The following is a 20,200-nucleotide window of genomic DNA, read 5'->3' as shown; positions in this document are numbered from 1 at the left end:
AACCTTGTTGCCCATTACGTTCGGGACTTTCTCGTAGCTAAGAAGATAGAACTCAACTGCCGGATGGCAGGGGGTTCCTTGGACTGACACTTCCCTTCCTCTTCTCCCCTCCCGTTGGTGAAAAGAATGCCCTGATTTGAAGGCTCCGCAAGACGGGAGAGTTCGGGGACTAGCCCGAAGTAATGTGACAAACGGTTCCAGGCTAGCTCTCTGACGATGGGGAGGTGTTTAGTTGGTAGTCCCACGACGTAACGAATCTTGAATCCAACACTGTGTGCGTAAATACAAAACATACCTACCAGAAAGACAAATTTACGGAGACAACACTCCATGAGCTAACGACAAAAATTGAGAGGGCGATGTCCGAGAAAGAATACGCCTTAGGGGCATTAATGAATTCAATTACGCTTTATTCGCGGCGATTTGTGAAGCAAGACAACTTGGAACCAATCCACTGTTAATCAGTTGGATGCTTTACATGCTAAAGTAGAGAAAGATTCACATAGTAGTCGGACGGAATTCTACTGATGCAGGATGTCTTACGGGTTGTCCCCCCTCCCCGTGGACAACCCTGCACCCTCCTCTGTTATGGCTCCTAGTTATGATCACCTTGCTAGCGCTCCTGGAAGACACAAAGGTCTTCGCACAAGCATTTGCTGATCATCTAGCCGTAATAATTATTGGCAAGTTTGCTAACACAGTATCCAATGCTGCATGAAATCCATAGTTAAAGCCTCTATAATGAACTCATGATGAACGCTAGGACGACTGGACTATTTATGTTCAGTAGGAATGTCAAATGGGGCAGCCACACGCTACCTACTTTAGCAGGAGCGAAATTCCAGCTCGTACAAACAGTCAAATATTTAGGAGTACATCTCGACTTCTAGTTAACGTGGAAGCTCCATATCCAAGAACAATACCAGAAATCCTGAAAATTAGTCTGGTGCTGCAGGACTGCGATAGATTAGACCTGGAGGCTCTCACCAAAACGGATTCAGTGGATGCATACATCCCTAATGAAACCCATTGTGATGTATGCATGCATCGTCTGGTGGCCGAGAATGAACTTTGCTAACAGCAGGAAGCTTCTGGCCCGACCCCTTGGAAAAATGACGGCTACATTCCAGGCCAGGAGATATACACAATTTTGTTGGTAACAGGAGAATGTTTGCGACAAACATGCAGGGAATCGAATCTTTTCCGACAGTCGGACAGCATTATCAGCACTAAACAGGTGCTGCTGAAACTTGACCGATTCAACGAAGCATTCCTGTTGTGGGTGCCAGGGCACTCAAACATCGCTGGTAATGAGGAAGCTGACAGACTAGCCCGCCAAGGTTGTGAATCCACAATGGTGGGTCCATTGTCAAGTCTACTCTGAATGGGGAAATTGCAAGGGTTTACGCAGTCGAATGAAAAAAATTGAACCTCGGCCGGCAAGCGAAAATCTTTGTGAAGGAACCCGGGACCGCTAGAGCGGCATTTTTCTTGTCCCTTAAAAACTGGGACATGAAAATCCTAGTAACTTGTAAGGTGACACAAAGATGGAGTAAAGATAAAGTATTCCATCATACATTACGTTCCAGAAAAGAATTTCTCGGAACTTATACCGTACAAATATACTCGAGTGTAGCCTCTTTCGTAATATAGGAGATTCACCGATACGTAATTTTCGATTAGCCGTGCTAAATAGCCCAGTATATTAAATTTTGCCACGGTGCCCTTAATACCAAACCAGCTGTCACAATTAAAATCAATTTCGAGTTCCACCCTCCCCATGTCGATGCAAGAAGACGCTTCCTATTGGTATCTTCCCCATGGTGTCCGGGAAATAATTTACGTAATATTAAGGTAGTATACCGGATATTCAAGTCTGCTTTTCATAAGTTCATGGCAAAGCAGAATTTGACGAAATAACGCCATTTTCACAGCACTAACTCAATCCATCATGCACTTCAAGGCCCTGATCCAATATGGATTGTTGTGCCAACGATTATTATTATTAACTCAATCCAAGTTACCGTGGAAACGACTCTAAATAGTTGAGGCCTTCCAAAATGTGGATCGCAACTGATCGTAAATTATTTATTTAGTGAAATTCTAGTTGTGGTCGGAATTACGAATAATTGCTACCTAGATATGTAACCGAACTCGATGCACAAATTAAAATACAATCATGTTGGTTTTTCACTATTCCATTAAGATCCGGAATTCCTGAAATCCCTTTGTGTAAACATCCATAACTCTTAACTAAAAATAGCTATTAAATTCGAGGAGTACGTTAAGTGTATTGCAGGAAAATTACTAGTTGTAAGAAATTAAGTACATGTTACGTGCACATACTTCGAATTCAGTGAGAACGGATAATGGATAAACAATTGAAAATACAAAATCAATTCAGTAAATTAGTTCCATTCAACATGGACACAGCAATCCCGAGAAATCGAGGTCTGGATAATAGAAGAATGTGCTATTAATCAACTTTGATGGTTTTCTCTTGATATTTTTGAAGACTCAAACTTACTTTCAATTTTGCAGTTGGCATGCGAGTTCGTATCTCCAAAATACGACCACGAATCAATCCTTTACGACTGGAATCCATAAAGCGCTCATACGGGGAAAGCGCTTATGAGTTCTCCCAGAATACAACACTAAACGCCTGGAGATTTATAGGTGATAGGCATATCAGTATTTTTGAAAGGTAAAATAATCTATTACGTTTGAACTTATATCTTGCTCCTGTCTATCTATAACTTTTAATTGTTACAGGGTATTTTTTTTGATAGCATTCATCTGTGCATCTGCCTTGGCTCTCAATTTCATATTTGATTTGTATCAGAAATGGTCTGCGACCCCGGTAATAATCTCCAATAGTGCTTCTGCCTCATATATCAGCCAAATACCATTCCCAGCCGTAACGATCTGTAATATGAACCAAGCCGTGAAGAGTCGAGTGTCTTCCATGAACAGGTGAGTCGGACGCTTACTGGCAAAGAACACCACTGTATATAACTAATCTGTCACCTTGCCGTAAATAATCCATGAATAACGTTTTATTGTGGTCTTAATGTAATGATTAAAATGCTTACGTAATGCCCACAAATATTGCTTAAAATAATCTGATTTGAAATAAAAGGGAGGGGAATTTTCTCTCCTCCTTAACGCAACACTCGGTCGAAACCTCCATTCATATTTGCGAATAGAACATTTTTTAGAAATCTTGACGATCGTGAGGAGTCCAATACGGATTTCTTTAATACTGTAGAATTTAAAGGACGTCATGAAGCTTAGTAAGCGGGATACTATAATTCGCTTAATGAGGTTCAATGGGCAACGCATCATTGCCTAGCATCCATTAGATACAGATAATACATACTTAGTTGCCATTTACTCCTTGCTAGGGTATAAATGGCAACTACCACACTTATGCGTCATCGTTAGCGGTTACCTGAAATGTGCTTCAACTCCCCCGACGATTTCCGAGAGATCCCTGCACTCCTCCCCTGCCCCTTGGGGCGGCGCACTCATCAGCCACTTTAGGAGAATTGATTTCGCTTCATAGTGTAACTTACAATGGAATTGCCGCCCCTCCTTAATGTGTGAATTGTCCACTACCACTTTCGCCTACCGATCACTGTGCGTATGAGTACCAGGCCTGTGCGCCGACCAAGCTCTTCGTTTTTAACAGTGTCAGGCCACCGTATGCCGTTGATACAATGCAGACACATTTGCAGTATTTGAGTAACAGTAGAGTTCGATTTCCATGTGTCACTTCCATATAGCAACACAGAAAGAACACTGGCACAGAACAGTCTCAACTTGATCTTGGTGTTAGGATAACTGCATTTCCAGATTTTAGACAGCGAAGCGAAAACGGATGTAATGCTGTTAATGCGCCGTAGAACATCCAGTTCAGCGCTCCCGTGGGCAGAAACCACGCTTCCTAGATATACAAATTGATCAAGGCCCTCGATCCTCTGCCCATTATTGTAGGTAAGGAGAGGACGATGTCCCGTCAGACCTAGAACTTTGGTTTTCATGGTGTTTACCATCCGTTCAACTCAACTTGCCTCTCTTTCCAAATCCAGACCAATTTACCCAAGATTCATGACCCAGTCAAAGAGTAAGCAGATGTCGCCATCGTAGTCGAAGTGTCCACGTTTTCCGAAAAAGCCGGCATGAAGAGCGTCACCGATAACAAAGAGAAATAATATCGGTGACAGAATGCAACCCTGGCGTACTCTACTTGGACCTCAAAGTCCCCCAGGATTTCACTTCGGTGACATTTTGCGCCATCATATGTCGCTCTGATAATCGCTGTTGGTTTCACTCTTACGTAGAGCACTCCAGATAACTCCCCCATCACGCTATCGAAAGCTTTCTCGAAACCAGTGAAGAACAAGTGCAACGTTCCAAAATGGTCCGTAGGGTGTTGATGTGATCAATGCAGAAGGAACTGGAGTGCTAACCAGCCTACTTTCTGTCGATTAAACTTTCGAGATTCTTTCTTTGATGCGTTTATCTTTGCAACAGCAGGGAACTCGCAAATACCCTCCAATTGTTATACTCGAAACGGGTATCCTTCTTTAGAATCTTGACGATCATCGCATGGCTTCGAATTCCCAAGATTTCCGTACGAGTGGAAGTAGCAGATACTCAGTAACTGCAAGTGCTGCAATAAATAACTCCGCGAGGAGACCGTGAAGCCCAGCGACTTTACTCCGTTTGAGTGCATTGATAACCGAAATGATTTCTCTTCTTCTTGGAAAAACAGTCCGTATCCACAAGTTGCGGTGACTAGCCATTTCATTCACAAGAGGAGGGACTTCACCGGATGTGATGCGGTCAATAACCGTGGTGAGGTGTCTTTTCCACCGATTCAGTTAATCACGGTCGTTGATGAAAAGTCAACCGTTAATGTTGTTAACTGCACCATCGAAAAATGTCCGAGCCAATGTAAGTTCTTTCGTGATTCTGAAATCATTGCGTTTTGCGGCACCTTCCGCCTCCCTGACCAGCGCGCTGAGCTTCTCAGGATTCTGCTCGGTATCGGAGTTTGAGCGAGAGGCTTCAATCCCTTCCGTTCAAGGATCCCCAGTCTGTCAGATCTAATGACGCCCCTTCGGGCCGTGCCTGACCATCTATGTCGCATCCGAGAAAAAAGCATTTTTGATGGCGGTCCAATGCTCATCGATATATATATATATGGGTTACTTAGTATATATGCCATAGCAAGATAGCTCTTCCACTATCGAGCTTGGGGGTTCGCAGTACACCAAACTAACGAGAAGTGCGAACGCAGCACGAAAGCAAACGTAAATGACCCTCAGATGGTGATCCATTTCGAGGTTGATGTCTGCGCCTCTCTGCAGGCAAATCCATGAGAAAACTCTACTGCTGATCGCGAAGTAGTCGATCGGATTGGTCATACGGTATCAATCACTTTGAATCGAGCCGACTTTATGAAGGGTTCTGTGCTCGAACAATGTGCCACCAATGTCGAGGCGTTGGAAGTTGTAAAAGTCTTCGAACCTGGGAGGTTATCGTCACGGTCGTCACGTGCTTCCCCATCATATGTCCGGGCAAATGTTGTCAAAGCTCACCTTAGCATCCAGATCACAATGTCACCTTCAGGAAGCCTCCCCTAAATTGCGCGTATTTGGTGCATAGCATTGTACAATTGTGATGTTCCTCAACCTGCACCAAAATGTTGCAGTTAGTGTATCAAAAACCGGCCCCTTGCTCAAGAGAGCGTGATTTTAGCTAGCTGCCAGAAGCAACCCAATACCGGATTCGCGTCCGCCACCACTCAGCTTTCCAGAGTATAAAAGCACATTGCCATTAGTGTGACAAGATAGAGAGGGGTACTCTCCAGAGTCCCACAATCTTCCTTTGTTTAGACCCAGAATATCCAGCTTACATCGCTGAAATTTCCGCTCAACTTGGTGAAGGCGGACATCCTGGGGAATCAATCTTCAATATCATTGTCGTGTACACAATCCACATTCGATAGCCAAAAGTAGCCGTGAGGTCAGTACCTATCCGAGGCGTGATTGACATTTTCTTTGCAAATAAAGTTTTAAAATTTGTAGGTTGCTCGTCCACAAATTTCTATCTCTTTTAGTCGCCTCTCACGACAAGCAGGTATTTTGTATATATTCTTAAACCCCAATTCATTGGGCGACTGATATTTCATCATATTGTGAGTAAGGACAGAGAATTTATTTACAATTTTAGTTAAATAATGAAAAACGAGTTTCGCTTTACATGAAACATCCAAGGAAAACAGCAACTCAGAAAATAGTTAATTTTACCAACATTATCCTCATCGGTGACGACATTGAAATTTTGCCGACAATAAAGTTCCTTCTTGTTCATCTTAATTGTGTGACTGCGTTCTTCATTTGGTCAAGATTAATACTTTCAGCATTAACACTGTCCTCCTCCGTCGTGGTCAAAGTTGCGTGGAGGTAGAGGGGGAAGCAACCATGTCTGCTGACTCAACACCTAGATGGCACTGGGAAACGCTGTATTTACTATAGTTTGCTGGCCGTGATACAGTAGGCGGGTGTCTTTAGGCCTCGCAAATCGGCTAAAAGCAGCCCGGTATAAGGCTGTTCGAATTGTCGCCGTATTAGATTAGAAAACTATTAGGCTATATGGAGTACGTTCCGAACCCAACAAATCTATAAAGGAATTGAACAGACGATTATCCAAGCTTTAGAGAAGTCTATAGCGGGGTTTAGCATTGTGCAAGATACGAAAAGTATAAGATCGCCTACGTGCGAGAGAGGGAGTTCCAGGATTGCATTGGTTAGGAACCTAGAACCGACCGATTTCGCTTGAATGCACCATTAAAAAAGACCTCACAAGTGTTCGTCAGCCTATGAGTGACGTTACCGTTAAGCATTTCATCCACGATAAAGAGCAGCTGAAGAGGTGGAAGAAGTTCTTCATTACGATTCTTGATCGCATAACTTGCGATCAAGCTTCATTTCAATCATCACCTCCAAGCCACGAAAACCTGTGGATACGAGCTCCTTTTTGAAACAAAAGGAAAGAGGAGATCAGAAGCGAAGTCAAGACAACAACGGAGCTAATACATGAAAAATGACCTCGACTGATACCCAGATGCTTCAGACTTGCATCAGCTCATGCTTGTGTCATCTTATCGAAATAATTTGGCATGAGACAATTTCAGATGAAAAATTTCATCCGTTATGGGAGCGTATTAATTAGAAATGGCAGTGGGAAATAGTGGGTTACACATTTTATGTATTCGAACCTACTATCCCATAATGGTCTGCAAATGGCTCGCCAATGGATATTGCCCTTACAGACTTTCCGGGCTGGATCATCCTCATCAATACGCCATCCAGCCTGTTGAGTCGGATTTCATCCACAATCAGACGGTAGTGGTATCACTCATAGATTTCGTCGTTATGTAGGCTATTGAAGCGTCCGTCCTCATGTAGGGGGCCAAAAATTCCTCGCAGGATTCTTCTTTCGAAAGCGGGAAAGAGTTTGCAGTTTTTTTTCCGAAGAACCCAGGTCTCCGATGAATACATAAGAATTGGCAAGACCATTGCCTTGTGCAGTAAGAGTTTTGACCCTATGGTGAGACGTTTCGAACGAAACAACTTTCTTTAGCTGAAATAGGCTGGGTTATTGGTTGTGATTTTCAACCCTAGATAGGAGCAGTTTTCAACAGTCTGAAAGTTGTAGTGCCCTATCTTCATTGTTTTCCTTTGACCGCACTGGTCTCATCGAATCGCACTGATTCCATGTTGTTCGTTCTTTGATTTTTGGTGCTGATGTTGCCACCATGCACTTCGTCTTGCCTTCATTAATGTGTAGCCCAAGATCTCGCGCCGCCTGTTCGATCTGGATGAAGATAGACCCGAGATGTACAGGGTTGTTCTTCCCATGATATCAATATCGTCAGCGTAGGCCAATAGTTGGGTGGACTTGAAGAGGATGGTGTCTCCCGCATTTGCATCTGTATCGCGAATCACTTTCTCCCGGATCAGGTTGAAGAGGACGCATGGTAATCGAATGGAGTACGGACTCCTCGACAACGGTAGCGAGGGTCCTCAGAATGCTTGCTCTCTCTAACTTGAGCGAAAGGGAATTCCAACGATATAAGTTCCACATTCTGGGTCTAAGTGAAGTAAAATGATGGGAATCTGGAGGGTACTCCTTTCCCCGCTTTCCGCACTAATGGCAATGTGCTTTTATATTCTCAAAAGCCAAGTGCTAACAGATGTGAATCTGGTATCGGGGTGGTCCTGACAACTACCAAAAGACGGTTTCTGGTCCAGGTTAGGAAGCATAGCAATTGTACAGTACTATGCACCAACAGAAACTTCCAATATAACTTCCAATATAATAATATAATGGAGACACTTCCTAAAGGAGACATTCTGATCGTGATGGGTAATTTGAATACCAAGGTTGGCTCTGACAACACCTTTCTCAGAGATGAGATGGGCAAGCAGGGTCTTGGCCGCCGTAACGATAATGTTGGAAGGTTAGTGGATTTTTGCGACTTCCATTGGTTCATCATTGTGCGAACACAGCGCCTGCCCTAAGATTGACCACTTCATCACAAAGGATTCGAAACCGAAGTCTGTCAAGATTGCATCTTGTCACCGATATTATTGCTTCTTTTTGTCAGTGATGTTCATCATGCTGTCTTGTCTGAGGGCAAGGAGGAGATTAATGGACCAGATTAAGTCGAGTTGGCCTGAAGAAAAATGTCAAAAAAAAGAGATTCTCAATTTGACGGGTTATTGTGCTCCCTCTATCTGCATTAATGCAACGAAGGCGACGATAAATTCTGGAACTGGATGTTGCCCGTCGCATTAAACGCATTAAATCCGCTTTCACTACCCTGTCTAAAATATGGAAATTAATCTCAACACCAAAGTCAAGTTGAGACTGTTCTGTGGTAGTGTACTTTTTGTGTTGCTATATGCCTCGACGGAGTACGCTGGCCTGATATTATCTCAAACGAAAAACTTGGTCGGTGCACGTACATACCTGGCACTCATTTCCACTGTGATGGGAAGGCGGAGGAAGAAGAAAAACAATAGCATTGCTGGCTACGCCATGCAGTGAAATCTACAGGGGTACTTTTCACAGAACAGTTGAGGAAGAGTGCAGTTGTCTCGTAAGTCATGGGAGGAGCTGAAGTGCAGGTAACCGCGAACAGTGGTGCATAAGTGTAGTTGACGCGCTATACCACAGCAAGAGATAAATGGCAACCGTATATATTTCCACATTCCTTACCATGGCAGGCACAGAGGCATGCAAGCACGTACCGTCATAAGATGTGATTAGTATTCGCAAATTTCCATAAATGGCCAAGTTCTGCTTCCCTTAATTGAAATACACTACTAGATCTACGAGCAAAATGATCATTCAACCTGGTCTCAAAGAAGCGCTTAGCCCAACCAGGGTTGGGCAAGGAGGGTTACCTAAGACCTGAGAAGGCCGCGAACTTATCAGCCTGCTCATTATCAGCGATATTCGAATGCATTAGCACTTATATCAGGAATATTTCGTCAAGTTTCGACAGAAACCAGTCGACTTGGTACAAGGTTGCTATTTACTGCTTGTAATGCTTCCTGACTACCGGAACAAATTCGAATGGCGCGGCGCGAATCCTTCAGCTTGGTCGCAGACATTCTTATACTACCATCAAAATAGCGTATACCCTTTCCAGGAATATGATCATCATTTCTCCAAGGTTCCAGCTAGTTCCAGAATCAATTTGCCGAATTTTCTATTGTCTCATTTTGTTCCAATGCCGCGCTCCGACTTGATTACTACAAACCTTCTTTTATTAAATATCTTGCGAAACAGCTTTTGTGAACTTATTTAGGCTTGAAATATTGACTTGATTCTTCTAGGACAAGTCCTAACTACTCGATTCTGCAAGTCCTCTGTAACCGTCAACATGACATAGACACCACAAACGTTTCTAGCAAATGGAACGACTTTGAAGAATTTATTTTCCAGGTAAAGTCAGTTAACCACTTTATGTTTGCTGTGTAATGCCACCCTTCTCACTAGTCGACGCAACCATGCCATCGAATGTTGATGTTTTGCATGTTTGGCTCAAAACCGTTCAACTGTACGGACCTATTTACCCCAGTACTTACAGATGAAGGACTTTGTTGTGCATTCAACACAGTCGAGTCAAAACAGATGTTCAAAAATGCCAGGTTTGGTTCTTCTTCAGTATATGAAGATTTTCTTGGTAAATTTGGTTCCAATTCTTTTGTAGTGATCATGTTTACACTGCTCCCAAATCGAACAAATATGTTGCAGTACCCTGGACTCCGGAATCTGGATACCCCAAAGCACTGCCAAATGATTATTATCCCGCTGCAGCCATTGGAACTGGATACTCTATGGGATTAACGGTAATACTCAACGCTGAAATTGCCGAATACTACTGTTCCTCGACGAATGGAGCTGGGTTCAAGGTAAAACCTCCAACTGCACTACTCCTACAACATAACATACATATTTCTCGGACTTTCCTAGTTTCTACTTCATTCACCAATTGAGACCGCTGAAGTCGGTGATAATGGTTTTTCCTTACAAGTTGGTCACGAAACTCGAGCAGTCATTTCGCCAATAGTTTCCGAAGCTACAGACACCATTCGTGATTTGAGCCAGCGTGATCGGCAGTGTCTCTTCAACAGCGAAATCGATTTATCCTACTTCAAAACGTATTCCCAACGAAATTGTGAATTGGAGTGTGAAGCACGTCAAATTGCTGAAAGATGCAAATGCATTATGCACTACATGCCTCGTGTCATACCAGAAATCGCCATTTGCAGTGTGAGAGACATGCCATGTGTTCAAGCTGCTGACGGCAAGGCCCAAATTGCGAACCAAAACGGAAATAATTGCAGCCAAGACTGCATAGCTGCTTGCTTCGATATAACTTATTATGTGAAGACGTTCTCCGCCCCTATTTTGCGAGGAGCCTTTGCTTTGAAACACAACGCTCTTCAAAGGGTACCTCGGGACTATGCGGAAAAAAACCTTGCTGTGGCCCATTTCTACTACACATATAACAGCTTCCGAAGTCGTGTGAGGCAGCAATATGTTGGGTTCACCGATGTTTTGTGTAAATACTTCCAATGAAATTATTTTTTATAATTTAGTGATCAAAAATGATTTCAGCAAACACTGGAGGCTTAATGGGACTATTCGTTGGATTCAGCGTCATCTCAGTAGTTGAGGTGTTATATTATGGAACCCTTAGACCGTATTGCGTTAGTCGGAAGGAGAGTTCTCAAGCTGAACACACCCCAGCAGTTAAGACTAGGATGGTAAGTTTACCCAGTTTTATCTATTGTAAAATTCATTTATTGAGCTAGTATAAACGTTGAAGTCGAAATGTATGTCCATGCGAAGCTCGGATGACGTAAGGAAATGCGATAGTGAGATGCTGCGCAGGTTCGAAGAGAACATGGAGGAAATTAAGCGATTAAGAGATTAGATCGCAACTTTCCAGCATCCCAATCGTCCCGCCACTAAAACTATTTAACAGACTCACCGACGACTTTACTTACAAATGAATAGCCGAATCATCGGTGTCGGAGACCTCCGTGTGTCCCACCTCACACTCCCTTCGGGCTTCCCAGTTCTTCTTACGTTACGACGAGTTACGGTAACTTCACATCTTCTACCAAACAGATGTATAGAGGTCAGAGAAGCAAAAGGCATTGTAAGAACTGGATTCAGTTCTGCCAGTAACTCTTCCAATGCTCGGAACCAGCACGTCTGTTATTTCCTAACATATATATATATACAGTTGCCATTCTCCTCTTGGTGGGGTATAGCGCGTCAACAACATCTACGCGCCGCTGTTCGCGGTTACCTAAAATATCTTTCAGCACACCTCACAAATTTTCGAGACCCTCGAGCTTCTCCTTGAGCATTCTGGGCCAAGTAGGCGCGAGGCGACGCACTAGAAAGCCATCTCGGGAGAGTCGTTTCCACATGGCGTAGCTAGGAAGCGGATTTGATGTTATTAATGTGTCTGGCACATCCAGTTCGATGCTGCCGTCCCCCAGAAACCACGCTACCTAGATAAACCAATTGATCGGCGCTATATACTCTGGTCATTAATGTAGATAGGAAGAGTGCGATGACCCATCACACTGAGAACCTTGGTTTTATTGTGTTGTTGTGTTTATCTTTAGTCCAAATCTATTTGTCTCTCTTTCCAAATCCAGACCCATTTTACAAAGTTCCACGACCTGGTGAGAGAGCGAATGATGTCATCAACGTAATTGAGGTGTTTGAGAAAAAATGTCATCTTCCATTGAATTCTTCCACGTCCTCTGCACAAGGCAGCATGAAGAACGACACCGATAACACGAAGAAATAATATCGATGACAGAATGCTGCCCTGGCAGAGTCCGCTTTTAACCTTAAAATCCTCCGAAATTTTACCTCGGTGAAGCACGTGACATCGCGCCATCATATGACGCTCTGACAATAGCTATTATTAGGTTGCTGCAAATAAAATGGCCATTTTGGTACTAAAATTTGAAACGACTGTAAAGTGGTAGTCGGCTGGCGAAACATCCGGTGAATATGGTGGATGAGGCAGAGTCTCATATTGCAATTCGTTCAACTTTTGAACCGTTGTTCTGCAAACATGAGGTCGTACATTGTCGTGAAGGAATATCGCACCGTCTCTGTTGAATAATCTCGGCCGTTGAATACTCAATTTTCGGTGCATTTCCTCGAGATGGGCACAGTATTTCTGTACATTTATCGTTTCTCCAGGTGACAAAAAAGAAAAGTGAATAAGGCCAGCTGTAGACCAGATATACTCCCTCATCACGCTATTGACAGCTTTCTCGAGGCAGGAGCAGTAAAACTCCAAGCTCAGCGTAGTGCTGCAAAATTATCCGTGGGGTGCTGATGTGATCAATGGAGGAAGATCCAGAGCGGAAACCAGTTTGTTCCCTATCGGTCATACTTTCGAGATGTACTTTAATGCGTGCCAGGATTATTTCAACCAATATCTTTGCGATGGCAGCCGATTCTGCGGAAACATTCTTTGGGGACATGGTCGACGATATGTATAGCACACAAAAAAAGAGGGAGGAAACTCCTAAGTCTACTATTGGTCGCGAAGTGGTCAATCTGATTGCTCGTACGGCGTAGGTCAGTTGAAACACAAGCGACCTTATGACAGGCTCTGTGCTTGAACAATGTGTCACCAATTACGAGGCGGTTGAAGTTGCAGAAATTTACAAGCTTCCCGTCATTATCGTTACGGTCACCAAGACCGTATTTCGCCATCACATGTCCGAGTAAGGTATTATTAAGCCCACCTTGACATTTAGATCATCCATCACGATCTCAATGTTTCCTTTCAGGAAGCCTCCCGTGAATTGCGTGTATTTGCTCTCTTTCTCCACTATATCGAAAGTCTCCGTTAGGGTGTAACATTAAATAATTGTGATGCTCCTTAACCTGGGCCGGAATCGCATAGAAAGCGACTCCCAGATGAGGAGAGCGTATCTTGCGGTAGGCGTCAGAATTAACCCGACATCAGATTCGCATCTGATACCACTTGACTTTCCAGAGTACGAAAACACATTGCGACAAGTGGGAGAGGAGCCCTCTCCAGAGTCCCACCATCTTACTTCGCTTAGGCCCAGAATGTCCAACTTATATCGCAGGAATCTCTAGTTGGAGAAAGCATTCTGAGGACTTCCGCTACCGTTATCGAAGAGCATGCGCACATTCTAGATAGCAATCATAGCCCGTTTTCGATAGCCCATTGCCGTGAGTTCAGTCTGTATCCGAGGCGTTGTTGACGTTTCGGTAGTAGTAGAGTTTCAAAATTTACAGGTAGCTTGCCCACAAATTTCTGTCCCTTTTAGTCGCCTCTTCCGACATGCAGGGATTACTTTAAGTGTGTTTTTAAGCCCAACCTCGCAAGGCAGCCAATAGCCCAATAGATCTAAGCGAATTAGTCTATGAGCTGCTCTGATTGCAGCGTTTTGAATAAACAAATCCAAGGGCTGCAAATTGAATAATGCATTCAGAGCTGCGCCGGATGTCGTGCTCATGGCACCGGTAATACCCAAGCAAACAGTTCGTTGCGGCTAGTTTAAAGTGAAAACTCTTTTGTTTTACCTTAAGCCGCTAAACTACGAATGCATAAGCGAACATTGGCCTAATAATAGCAACATATATCCTCATTACCAAATGTGGCCTGAGTTCTATGTTGAGTTCCGTCTGCACAGCCCATAGGCTGTGAGAGCTTGTCTCAACTGTGTCTCTACATGTTTACTACCAAAAAGCATTTTATCTTGAGTGATTCCCAGATATTCGGAGAGTTGAGGAGTTATGTCCAAAGTTTTATCCAGTTTTCTCCTTTTTGTAAATAATACCATTGTGGTTTCACTTGGATCAATTAACTCAACAGTGTGTTGTGTATTTCAACACACCATTCCGATATCCTAATCAACAGTAAGCACAGCCACGTGATCAGCATAAGCTTGAGTTTGTATTGGAAAATTTTTCAGTTCGCATAGACTACGTACAAACATAAGGGCGAACCCTTCGTTTGCAGTCATGAGACCAGCTGAAGTGATAAAATCAAACAGCTTTTCTTCTTTGCAAAATGCAAATGGAATGCTACTGCGCCAACAAATATGTTGAGCGCTCGCATCACAAACTATAAAAAGTTCGAGACCATTTGATTTTCCATACGCTACCAGCACAATGAATGATAGAGTAAATAAGCAGAGACAACTATGATGTTTTTCCTGGCGTCATTAATCTGGTATTGTAAGATGAATACAACTAGTTCCTGGGAGCAGAAATATCTCAGCATGGTTGCCTCTAACCATCAGGGCGCAAGCTCTCGGTCTTACTTATATTTCATCATAAAAGATCCTAGCCGCATTTACTGTTCCAATGCCACAGATTCTATTACATGGAACCCATGACCCCCAGCAGAAAAATGTGGGGGTACTCCTGCAGATTTATCAGCCTCGCTGTCAGCAGATAGGAGGAGGCTTTGGCATACTGCAGGTTAATTTGACATATCTTTATGTTTTTCGACATAAGCTTAGTCTAATGTGTAATGGAAAACAGTTAGAAGCCTGTGCCACAGCTGACGTGTGACCAGGTTTCTCTCACACTATACCGCAAGAGACTCGATCACCTCGTGTTTGATTTCTCTGAGTATAGCTGCAATTGGAATTATAGCAGTTCCCATCACCCCATCTATGACAGGTCTCATCACACCGTCGTCTGTTCTTCACTTAAGAGTTTGATTGGTTTGCTTTGTCCGGTTTAGATCTGATCACACAAACTGGCATCAAGTCAGCTCCGTTCTCGTCTCTGGGTTCCCTTTCTTCCACCTGGATTTACTCTATAGACCCTCTGCCAATGCGAGCTCCAGTATGGGGGCATCCACTATCCTCCGCGCACAGCACCATTGTGGGAAAGCGCAGTTAGATGACTCTAAGTTCAATGTCTCTGCTTCGACATTGAGCTGACTGGACCCTTGGGGCAGAGGCTTGGCAGCTCGGTGTTCTTCTCCACGCCCACAGCAGATATTCCAAATGTGATGCTAGTTACCAGAGTTTCATAATTGGCGGGACCAACGATAATATTACCAGGGATGATTTTGCAATCGTGCCGCTAGGAAACTGCAAAAATTGGCCGCTCATCTGCTCTAACCCAACATTGCGACTGGGATACTGGATCTAAGCTACAGAATGATTTGCAGCAAATCTTACTTAAGTCGGGAAAACTTGAAATTTTGGTCCCATTTGCTATAAAAAATATATTCCAGATCATTCAGATACAGTCCATCGGGGATATGCCAACCCAGGAGTACGTGCTCATGTCTGTCTCTTTTGGGGAACAGAGATACGACAGAAGTAAATTAATGTTTGGGGAATTTAATCCACCCAAAGGGAGTCGAATGACCTTTTTTTGTAACATTCCAGACAAGTCCAAAGAAGTGAAGTTACAAAAGTTGGTGCAAGAGTCAAGTCAAGTCAAGTTGCCTCTGTTCTAATATGGAACCGCAACATGATGAAGAATGAACCGTTAAGAAAACTTTTTTTGATGTTGAATATTACGGGAATCTTAAACCTTCTTCAACGGTTGGCGCAAAAAAATCTAATAAGAAAATTTGATAGGAATATTTTAGGATGACATTCCCTTGAATGAAATTTCAACACAATGGAAACGTTTTCGGGTAGAAGTGAGGGTCCTAGAGTCCATTGGATTGATGATATAGGCTGAGGAACATCAATATGAACTTGACGGATTTCGCGATACTTTTGAGTACGCGACATGTCATCAACTTCAGCGGTAAACTGACCATGTCTTTGCTCGGTGCAATTCCAAGTTAAGGTGACTCTACTGAAGCTGGAATTGAACGGTGGTTTGTGGCTTGTAGCTCTGATGCACCGAAAGATGTCAACGTTACTATTACACCTGGAATTGAGCCTTCTACTGAGCAAAGTATAACGCCTTAGCAACGGTGAATCGCATACCATTGCGATACATTCCGTGATATGGTGTGCTTGGTATAATATCTTAATCCAAACATACATCTAAGAATGTTTGCTCGTCAATTGCTTTCGCAGACCAACCTGATGTTTTCCTTATTATTGGACGAGGAGGTCTCCATCCGCTTAGCTTGATTTTGAGGTCAAAGGCTATTGCCTAGTGATCGCCATGGATGTAATGCTTACTGATATTCCTGGACATATCGTGAGCTAGTGAAGAACTAACAAAAATCAGGTCCACAACCAAACCAGACCCCTTTTCCGGTAAATATTAACTTGGGCATCGTCAGCCAATATGGTATGTAACTGCTCTAAAGTCTCCAAGAGACTTCAAGAGACATTTGGGATCCTTATCACATTCAATGTGACCAGTTTCCCCACAATGTCTGCAAAGGTCAAACCGATCAACCGCAGTTGTGCATGTCGACGCTAGATGTTCATACAAAAGACGCCTGAAGCATGTCTTCAAAGAGTCTTTGCTATTTGATAAGTTTATTTGTATAACTATCTTTACATTTGACTTTTGCACGCATATAAAGTATGTATAGTCTAATATCTATATTTAACTATATATTATAGAAATGTTTAGGTGAGGATCTAGTTTCTTTACAGAATGAATGGCTTGTATAATATCTTGTATATTTACGGCTATGTTGAAGTTTTGTTGGTGTCATATTCGGACAAATGGTTGAATGCATGGCTTTATTATTTATGGTTTACCAGTTAGGGTTTTGTAGTAATATTAGGGTTCTGTACAATTTTTGTATGATTTGTATGATGATTATTAGATATGTGAAATATTCCACATCCTCGTTCCATACTTCTTTTTGGCCCAACCATAACTGTTAGGTACGTTTTGATCGGACATCGGCTCTCTTAGCACTAGTATTTTAGGCAAAATTTTCTCGCCTGCCAATATTTTAGCCCCCTTCCGCAAGCTGTATGATACGCCTTTTTGTTTTCTAGGAACCTGCTTATTTTCTGGATGTTCCTCTTCCTTTCCCCGAACGTTCTTTTTTCTCCGCCAATCCATGGTTGGGTGTCACCTGCGTTGACTGCATTATCGTTGAAAGAGTAATTTTAAGGCTCTCCTTCCCTTACCCTCAGATCTCCCTTAGGCACATCTTTCTGTACTTTTGTTATAGATGTTCTAGGGAGCGATATGTTCAGTTTAAATTCCTCCTTGCCTAAGCTGCTTGTAGCATTAGATGCCCAGGGAACCAATCCGTTCTCCACTGGGATACTTCAGTCGAAGGATATCAACGACCAGAAGCCTACTTGCCCTCTTCCAAAAGTCGCTGGTATAGGGGTTCCGAGCGCCGTCACCGTAAATTTAGACACCTTCTCTTTGTCCATATTGGTTTATTATTCTGGGTAACCTTTCCACAACAATTTTTGTCCACTGGTAAACAGTTTCCTCTCACCTACCCAACTTGCACATAAACCCGCCTATGCACGCGCACTCCCTCTGTACGCATGTAAAAATGCACATTCATATGCATGCGCCGAGCATGCGCTTATGCGCGCCTAATGGGAGATATGCAAACTCCTCCCAGGTCTGCCTGGCTGTCTGTCACACGCACTTTTTTCAGAAACGGTTGAACCTATGAACACAAAATTTAGTCGGAACTGTGAACCGCCACACATAAAGTGAGCTACATGATTCTATATGGGAAGGTCTACAGGCAAAAGAGGGATGTACAATTTTATTTTTACCAAATACAGTCGTATGGGGTATCAAATGAAAGGTCTCGATTAGTACTTTGCAATGCTAGTCTCCATTCTTATAGTTAATGAAAAAGGGACGAGGGCGGGACTGGAAAGGGGTTATTCTTTTCACAGACCCTTCGCCTGCCTACGCAACCGAAAAATATGAAAAAAATCACGGTGTCTGACATAATATATGCATATACATTACGTGCTTGGTACAAATGGCTACTTTTTATATAAGAAATACACAAAACCTCAAGCTTCCATCCTCCGGTTTTTCGACTTATTATCATTTATGCTAGAAAGTTGACATTTGTATCTATAACTTTTGTTTGGTCACATATTTTTCAAAATTTTATGATATTTTATAAAATTCATAATTAAAGGTAATTGAAATTTTTTTTCTTTTATATGCAGCTCCAAATTAAACGTCGCAAGTTTTGGGCCCACAATATCAGCAATCCGGCAGTAAGGAATGAAATTCTCAAATCTAATGGGTGGCAAAAGTAGAAAAGCGTCACTATTGGATCATACCTTAATGGAGAATATTTACTATGAATAGTGACCACAGTTGACCATCATATAAGAATAAAAATAGTATTAGAAAAGAATTGAAACATATAACAATAAGAAACCACAATTACAATGCACACACCAGATAACTCCCTTCTAAATTGCATTTAAGCTGCACTTTGAATTTTCGCCCCATTCGGAGTCATTTTCTACCAGCAGGTGAAGCCGTCTCTTTGCAACATTCGTATAACCACGATAATTTTAAATCAAGCACATGCACTCCCATGAAAATAAGTATCGTAAAAATATTACTTTGTACACTACTGCGATTCGACACAATCAAATTAGTTTTAAGTGTGCTTTTGTTCGGTACATTTTCAAGGAGAAATTTTTTCATATTTATCTTAGCTTCTCCTTATTCTTTTTTACATACAAAGGGTGGAGTTTGGAGGATTTGAAACAATGAGTAATACCGATATTGAACTAGTTCCGAAAAATTGTGCAATATTCATTAACGGAGAAGTCACCCATCGAAGATGCATTCCAACGTAATAATAATAATAATAATCGTTGGCGCAACAATCCATATTGGATCTAGGCCTTGAAGTGTGTTAGAGCACTTCATTCAAGACCGTAACGGTACACTACAGTATACTGTAGGAGGCAATGTGGTCAGCATTGCGCTCGCCCGAGATTATTACCCTGATTTGACTCAGGTACTCATTCACAGCTGAGTCGACTGGTATCCGACGTCAAATCACGATACAAATTCCACTGTCACCAGTGAGATTTGAACCGCGACCTTCCGCACGACAGCTTTGTGCTCTAACCACTCAGCTATCCAACGTAAAGGAAATATATATTTCGACCCATCGACGGAAAAATCTGCATATAACTACAGAGAAAAATTGAGCATTGAGAACAGAGGCACACAAATGACAAAATCCCCAAACTAGACCCTAAATTCACTTGTGACAAGCTGTGGATAACGGAACCAGACGAAAATCATACCAGGCTTTGCAAACTATCCGAGTCGACTTTGTCAACAATGAAGATTAAGTCACACTTAGGTCGTCCCTTATGTATACCATACCACGAAAGAACTTGCAAGTGATCAAAACCCTATCGATGGTCCAACCGATCATCGGTCATCCACAATAAAGGGCAGATCATGGTTCTCAACCGTATAACGCCCAGCGAAGAACCACGCAAAGCCACCTCTCCTCTCCATCCAAATAGAAGCGAAATGAGCTCCGCCATCATCCCTCATGGAACCGTTCATCACTACCCTGGAGCCTCTGCAAAGCTGCTACCCTTCTTCTCCCATTCCTCATTCGAAGGTGGGGCAAGCTAGTCTAAATCGGATCCGCTAGTTCTCCGGTCGAGGGGCT

General features: G+C 42.8%; 1 protein-coding gene across 1 annotated transcript; it reads left to right on the top strand.

The window, feature by feature from the left end:
- The first annotated feature begins 6,889 nt into the window (after positions 1-6,889).
- On the top strand, positions 6,890-18,997 carry LOC119652038 (pickpocket protein 28-like). Its single transcript, XM_038055974.1, has 6 exons — positions 6,890-7,002; positions 10,158-10,232; positions 10,295-10,496; positions 10,558-11,149; positions 11,206-11,354; positions 18,714-18,997. Exons 1-6 carry the CDS (start codon positions 6,890-6,892, stop codon positions 18,804-18,806), a joined length of 1,224 nt encoding a protein of 407 aa, XP_037911902.1. The 3' UTR covers positions 18,807-18,997.
- Positions 18,998-20,200: the final 1,203 nt, after the last annotated feature.

This window comes from Hermetia illucens, chromosome 3, assembly GCF_905115235.1.
Source record: "Hermetia illucens chromosome 3, iHerIll2.2.curated.20191125, whole genome shotgun sequence".
NCBI classification, from domain to species: domain Eukaryota; kingdom Metazoa; phylum Arthropoda; class Insecta; order Diptera; family Stratiomyidae; genus Hermetia; species Hermetia illucens.
Note: the sequence above shows the minus strand (reverse complement) of the source record. Positions and strands in the feature narration are given on the sequence as shown.